This window comes from Episyrphus balteatus, chromosome 3, assembly GCF_945859705.1.
Source record: "Episyrphus balteatus chromosome 3, idEpiBalt1.1, whole genome shotgun sequence".
NCBI classification, from domain to species: Eukaryota; Metazoa; Arthropoda; class Insecta; order Diptera; family Syrphidae; genus Episyrphus; species Episyrphus balteatus.
In genome coordinates this window covers 119,506,966-119,514,262 of record NC_079136.1, presented here as the reverse complement: position 1 = coordinate 119,514,262, position 7,297 = coordinate 119,506,966, and the positions used below count along the sequence as shown (strand labels likewise).

General features: G+C 30.6%; 1 protein-coding gene across 1 annotated transcript; it reads right to left on the bottom strand.

The window, feature by feature from the left end:
• Positions 1-1,792: 1,792 nt before the first annotated feature.
• Positions 1,793-6,414, bottom strand: LOC129915881 (protein ABHD13). The gene is made up of 4 exons (XM_055995578.1): positions 5,830-6,414; positions 2,645-3,228; positions 2,258-2,436; positions 1,793-2,193 (listed from the first exon to the last, which is right to left on the bottom strand). The coding sequence occupies exons 1-4, from the start codon at positions 6,020-6,022 to the stop codon at positions 2,085-2,087; spliced, it is 1,065 nt and encodes a 354-aa protein (XP_055851553.1). The 5' UTR covers positions 6,023-6,414; the 3' UTR covers positions 1,793-2,084.
• Between the last annotated feature and the right edge of the window lie 883 nt (positions 6,415-7,297).

Genomic DNA, 7,297 nt, shown 5'->3' with positions numbered 1-7,297 from the left:
GAGTTATTCAGAATAGACGATTCCATGTGTACCTACATTATTACACTTAAAAAATAATTTTTTTTCACTTTTTCCCTACTTTGCCCCTAAAAATTATATTTAGCTTATTGTGAGTTTCAAGTAAACAAGATTCCACTCGGAAAAAAATGAATTTCACTTTTCGTCTCGGACGAAAAGTTTTCACATTCGTAAATCTCCCCGTATTTTTATTTTTGTGGCGAACAAGAAATCAATTTGGCGGGCGAAAAAAAAATTTTCGGGTGAAACTCACAATTGCAGTTTTGACGTGAACATTTTTTCATTTGAATAATTTCTGCTCTTTTCTAATTTTAAAAGCTATTTTAGCTATTCAGGTGAATTTCTTTTCTCTTCTCCGCTAAAATTTACATACGTGCAAAAAAAAGTTGCCAATTTCACCCGAAAAAGTAACTCGGAGTATTTTTCAAATTCGAACAACTTTTCACCCGAAATTATAAATAGGGGAGAACGAAACGAATTTTTTTCGGGTGCAATCTTGTTCACGTGGAACTTTCAATAGGGCTGATTTAGTTCTATTTTAAGTTTCACAGGGAAAATCTTCACACGAATTTTGTTTGTTTGTACGGATTTTTAAACGTTATTGTAAGTAAAATGCTACTACATCGTATTTCACCTAAAAAAAAAGTTCAGAAACAAGGGAACTTTGCGTTAGAAATTCACAATAGGGGAAAAATGAAATTTATTTTTTCCTTGTGGAATCTTGTACGTGAAACAATAACTCATTGTCTGCTTGCCTAGTATTCCTAACAACCTACTTTGCCCATTATCACCCGCTGTAATACTTACTTGAGTACAGTTGTAAAATTTTATATTTCAAATTATTTTTTTTTTTCACGCCAAAAGAGAAATTAGCTTGAAAATACTTGATATTTATATTTTCTTTTTTAAATTTGATTTAAAAAGAAAATGTTTAAAAAATAAGCCACTTGAAAAAAAAAAAAATTGAATAGCATAATTTTCAGTTCTAGTGGAAGTGATGTGTTTTAACTGTTTTCTATTTAAATTTGTATACATCGACTTGTCAGAAGTTTTCACATGGATCCGCTTAGAAATTATTGAAACTAGTTTTCGCGTGAAGTAAATTGAACGGACAACTCTTTTTTTTTTTGCTTAAATATAGACAGTATACAAACAACCGAAAAAATAAAATTTCATTGGCTTAAAAATTCGGATGAACAAAAATATTTCGGCTGAAACTTTTTTCACGTGAAACTCACATTAGGGTTGGTTGCGAATGTTGTCGTTTGTGGCTTGGCATCAACATAAAAACACCTTTAACTAGGAAACGATGTGAAAACAAGAAAATTGCCTCATAAGTTTTTAGAACTAGAATAATCTTTGGAACCCAGTCGTGGATTTTAATTCTATTGTACTATGACTAAATAATGGGTGAAAAATCCTTAGAAAAAGATGTTGTTTTTGTATGTAAATAATTTCAAAAAATGTCTATTTCTTAATCTTTGACGCTGGATGCAAAGGGGTTAAGTTACAAAATTGCGTGCTCGTGTTTTAATTTAATATAAGCTCTTTATTCTCTTTCTTTAAGACTCTTTAATTGTTATAGGCTAAAAGTTTATCAAATTTTTAAAACTTACCAAATTGTCTAATTCCCATAAAGAAATTTCTGAAAGACCGATCATCCAAATGTTTAAATATTAATATTTTATAAAAAAAAACGGTTCATAATTATTTTTCTTTTCTTTCTCTAAGAAAATAGTTTTATTGATTTTTTTTTTGTTTTCTCTTGTTTTCGGATAGGTCATCTATACATATCTTAGTCCTTAAATTTTTAATTTCTTTTAATACATTCCAAAAGTTTTAAATATTTAAAATTGCAATTCTAAAACAAATAATAATGATCCAATTTATTAAAAAAACATTATTGTTTTTTTTTTTAATTTTTCAACTAGTATTGCAAACGATATAATTAATTTTTATATTAAAAAAGAAGAAAATTAAGTTATCTTAATTAAATATTTAACGGATGTGTTTATCAGTTTTTAGTACTATTAACGAAGTACTTTATTTTTTTTTTACTAAATTAACTATACAATTTCTATTTCATTCCACACATTACTCTTTTCCGGTGGCTTTTGAAGAGGTAATGTTACATTTTGACATTCACTTAGAAATTCTTTGATTCCTTGGTAGTAACTGAAATATTAAAATATTAGTAAAATATTAAAGAAGAATAAAAAATGAAAATAATTATATTTACCCCTCCACTACCCAAGTATCATTGTGTGAACCTCCAATAAATTCTAAAATACGTTTCTTTTCACTTGGACATTGAGTATATAATGCTCTCATCATACGCGGTGGAACCAAATTATCAGCTAAACCCGATAGAAATAGACACGGTGATGTGCATTTGCGAATTTTCGTTAATGAATGAAACTGTAATTAAAGAAACATTTTTTTTTTTTAATTCTGTAGAGATTAAGTTTTTTTTATGAAGTTGGAAAAAAATTAAATCAAAGAGAAATCTCAAATAAAACTAATAGTACAAGCGGCGACCGTCGAGTTACTTGGCTCATAAGGTTAGAGGTTAAAATTAGTGTCAAATGAAAGATAAGTTGATACTGAATTGAACTAAATAACTTACCTTATTTTTATAAAAGAAATTCGGTATATATCTCACAGAAGGATGGACTAGTTCAACAGCCATATCAGGAATACTCGTAAATGTATTCTCAACAATGGCACACATAATTTTTCGACTATAATTTGGATCAGCTGCCACATCAATAGCCACAGCACCACCCAATGATCGTCCAAATACAACAATCTGACCATGATCGAGATCGTGTCGAGTGAATAAATAATCCACTGCTGCTCTTCCATCGATAGCCAATCCTTTCTCAGATGGACTACCCGTCGACAGTCCATAACCACGATATTCAACCATCAATATGTTACAATGAAGATTATAGAAGATTCCCCAAACATTTTGCATCCGATGGCCCATATTGCCGGCATTGCCATGGAAATAAACAAATGTCGGCACAAATTTGCTCCTCTCTTGCGGTTGACTGACCCAGAAGGCATGCAACGTCACCTTGTCTGGTGTATGGATGCTTACTGTTTCATGGGGCAGATTGTGCATCGTTGGAATGGGAATGTAAATACGTGAGTTTGCCGGTAAATCGGGATGATATAGGAGTATATCTTGAGCATAATAGAGAATACCTAAGAGTAATAGAATAAGAATAATTACATAATTAGACTATTCCCAGTCTAAGAGCCCACAGCAAAATTTGGGAGTGGAGTGATTATCAAAATGTGAGTATGCAGTTTTATAGCCTTATGCGTTCTTCTTATAACGAATTCAAAAGTCTGTTAGCTTTAAATCGCAGCCTTATATGGTTTTCGGGAGATAAAATATCGCGAGTTTTTTTTAATTAATTTGAGTAGGTTAAATTAACACAAATTCACATTCTGAATATAAACACTGATGCGCTGACGTTTCCCCTAATCCTGATGACATCAATCTTGACGATGCGATTAATAGAACTCAAGATATAAACTGTTTAAATGGCCTTGTTTTGGAAACGATTCTGTTTAACATTACATTTTTGAATGCAGACTTACAATATAATGGATTGTGAATAAATTAAGGTTACCAGCTTTTTATCTCGAAAGCTGGAAGCTTTTCATTTTGAAAATTCTAAGATTTTATTATTTACCATATTTCAATTTTCTAAACTCTTACAAAAGTTATCGTGCTTACAAACATTAAGACACAACAAAATGTCTCAAAAACATGTTTTGTAAAATTGGACCGGTAGTTTTACTTTTCATTTATACACGTGTAATAATAAAAGTGGGAATATATTTACCAAACACAACAAGTAGCAAATGTTCCCAGGAAGAAAATGTCACCTCTGTCAAAGGTTTTCGAGAGAATATAGTATTTTTGACCACAGCTCGAGTACAGTTTAAAAAAAGATTAAAATGTTGAATAAATATGTTTTATTGACATTGACATAGAATTGCAAAATATATAAATTCCCTGGAAAGGCCGAAATCAATTGAAATTGAAAGCTTTCAAACAAAAACGGATTAAGAAACGGAATGTCTGGACAATATCGGGACATTTTGCAAATCGGTACAGATATCGGGACAGGGTACAAAATTCGGGACTCTCCCGCCGAAATCGGGACGTCTGGCAGCCCTAGGCACAAAGAGGTAGACACAGAGATGAAAAATCGTCTTTCAGCATTGTATCGAAAGCGAAATAGAAAGTGTATCAAAAAGTACAATTCGTACTTTTTGATTCTTGCAACTTTTATAAAAGAGTAATTTTTAATAAACTAATAACTTTATGATTTACCAAAAAAAAGTTATTTTTTTTTCATAAAGTTCGAAAGACACATTTTTGAGTGCATTTTTGATTTTGTTCTTGCGTGATACCTGATACAGCGAAAAAGAGTGAATCGCTTACAACTGCAAAACAATGATGTCTTATTAGAATTCAATAGTTTGATCTTGCCGAAGAGAAAAAGCACTTGGTGAGTAAATCTGTAAATTTGCAGATTTATTGCAGGTGCATTTAACTTTAAGATTTAATCTAATCGGTAAACGCTGTAAAACAGAAATAAATCTTCCAAAAAATGAAAAAACAAAAACACGAAAAAGAGTTAAATATAATAATGTCCTTCAATATGTAATAAAGTATTATAAATAAATAAATAAAATGTATCATTTTTTTTTAACAAATTTCACATGTAAGAAAAATAAAATTTATCTGGGACTATTTCCTATGTTTCATGAAAGGCTTCCCTCAAAATTTAGTGGTATCGGAAATTAATTTCAAGTGGAATTTACTTGTCATTTCATATGAATTTGTATTCCCTGGAAATAGATTTCGTATGAGATTTTTGATTCTTTCAACTGTTATTGAAAAATAATTTTTAATGATTTTTTTCTTCTTTGGAATTAGATTAGGAGGAGATTCGCCACCACAAAATAGATGTCCTCAAAAGCAAGTTTGTTTCTTTTTTCGAAGAAAACTAAATACAATATTTAAATCCACTCTTGAATGTTCTGTTTAAGTCAAGAGTATGGTTGACTAATATTGCAGTTTTAACTAAATCATTAACTAAAAATTAATGCAGAATACATAATTACATACATTGATTAAACGGAAGTTCAAAAATGTATCAAATTTAGTAAAAGTGTATTTGTGTACCTACTTTAGCAAAGTCAAGTGTATCGAAAAAAGTACAATCGTATCGACAAACCAGGGGAGACTTCGTTGAAAATTGTCTCATGTTATCGCACAGATGCTTCTGTTAAGCTGGCGATTTAGAAAAAACTTCTGAGCCGATCGTTGGGCATGAACCCACGATGCCGACTCTGCAGTCATCTACCTATGCCTCTGTGCAATGGCCACTTGCATGTTTTTGGTTAGTTTTTTGTTTGTCTTTTTGAATTCCAAACTCTCCAAAATAGAGCCGATATGGTTAGTTTTAAAAGATTATATCTTGAGTTCTATTTGTAGCATCGTCAAGATTGATGTCTTCAGGTTTAGGGGAAATAACAGATTCTTTATATTCAGAGAATGAATTTTTGTCAACTTAGCCAACTCATATTAATTGGAAAACTGTCGATATTTTATCTCCCGGAAACCATATAAGGCTGCGATTTAAAGCTGCCAGACTTTTAAATTCGTTATTGGAACGCATAAATGCTATAAAACTGCATACTCACATTTTGGTTATCACTCTAAAATCAAAATTTATTTGCTGTGGTCTCTCGGTCCAGAAGGATACATCAAATATTGCTTACCTAAAGCTAAGCAGCTAAATAAACTCAATGTTAGGAAACCACCATAAAAGAAATAAAATACAAAACAAACTATAAAGGAGCCACCAGAAGCGGCCCAAATACTGCGCGGAGCTGTTATTGGAAAGCCTTTGACTGCATTGTAAGCATCGTTGTGAGACATTTTTTTCATTCGATGTCCGTCCTGAATTGCCATAAAATTACAAAAAGGAAGAAATTATGTCTTTTTTGGAAAAGTATTTCCTTAGCTAGTGATTGCCATAAATACAGGTTATTATGAATCGTCTTTTAATTTATTTCTGATGCAGATTTTTTAATTTGAGTTTTTTTTCCTAATTTATTGATCGCTGCCGGCGGTTGAGAGTGTTCGATAATACACACTCTTTTTCAGACGCAGAGGAAATTAATGTTAAACAAAGCAATTATATTTTAACGCACGACAGATATAATTAAATTATAAATTTTAGATTTGAAGAATTAGCTTCTTTTTGATTTGGTTGTTATTTTATTGTAGGCGAACATGTTTTATGTAGTTTTTTTTTTTTTTATTTTACAGCAAAATTGGTTGATTTTCTTTTAACTATTTACTTCTTTGGTCATTTTATTTTTTTCGTTTCAAGAATTTTTGAAGTTTTGTTGATGACAAGCGAGAAATGTCAGTAATTTTTTGACTGTCAATTTTTTTAAAATTGTACAGCGGGTTTTCTTAAACCCCGTCCACACAAGGCCCTTATTTTGTATTACGAAACGAAACCAATATTAAGGGAGTGAATCACTCCTTTTTTGTGCAATTTTGGAATTTGTTCACGATGAATTTGACAAGTGGAGTGATTTGACGTTTTCTTTGCATGTGTTTGTAATACGAAATAATAACACAAATCTTTTAAATCCACTTTATTGATTTTTTTTATAAATAAATATAATTTAGTTCACAAAAAAAAATTAAAACAGCCACCCAAGAATTTGACAAGTATTCCATGAAGATAAATGTAGAAGTATTGGTAATCACTCCGTCACTCCTTCAAAATTTTGGGAGTGAAGAATTCAGTCCAAAAATTCACTCCTTTTTCAATTTTGGAATTTGAAATCACTCCTTTTAGGAGTGATTATATAGCTAGGAGTGACACTTTTTGAATTTTGGAAAACGACATGAGAAACGAAAACGAGTGGATGAAAAAATCTATTATTTTAAATTGCGACTAATGGCCTGTTTTTACTAGACCCTATATGAGATAATTTCGCAAATTAGGTCAGTTCAAATTTAAAGTATGCCATTTGATTTCTTGTATAAAAAATTAATAAGACGTTTTTATTAAAGCAAATTCGATAATCGTTAGAGCAGTTTAAAAAAAAAAATAATTTTTATAAATACCTACAAATTCTAACATTTTAAAAAAAAAGTTGATAGATACGCCATTAAGAAATACTCATGTAAACCATATTTCGATAAAATTCATCAACCCGTTTTTAA

What these genes read in the sequence shown, in the direction of transcription:
- LOC129915881 (XM_055995578.1), bottom strand. Translation starts at nt 6,022, where the DNA reads ATGGCAATTCAGGACGGACATCGAATGAAAAAAATGTCTCACAACGAT. An exon ending in ATTTAGCTGCTTAGCTTTAG is followed by an intron (nt 3,229 to 5,829) that starts GTAAGCAATATT and finishes TATTACTCTTAG; the next exon opens with GTATTCTCTATTATGCTCAA. An exon ending in ATTTCTTTTATAAAAATAAG is followed by an intron (nt 2,437 to 2,644) that starts GTAAGTTATTTA and finishes CTTTAATTACAG; the next exon opens with TTTCATTCATTAACGAAAAT.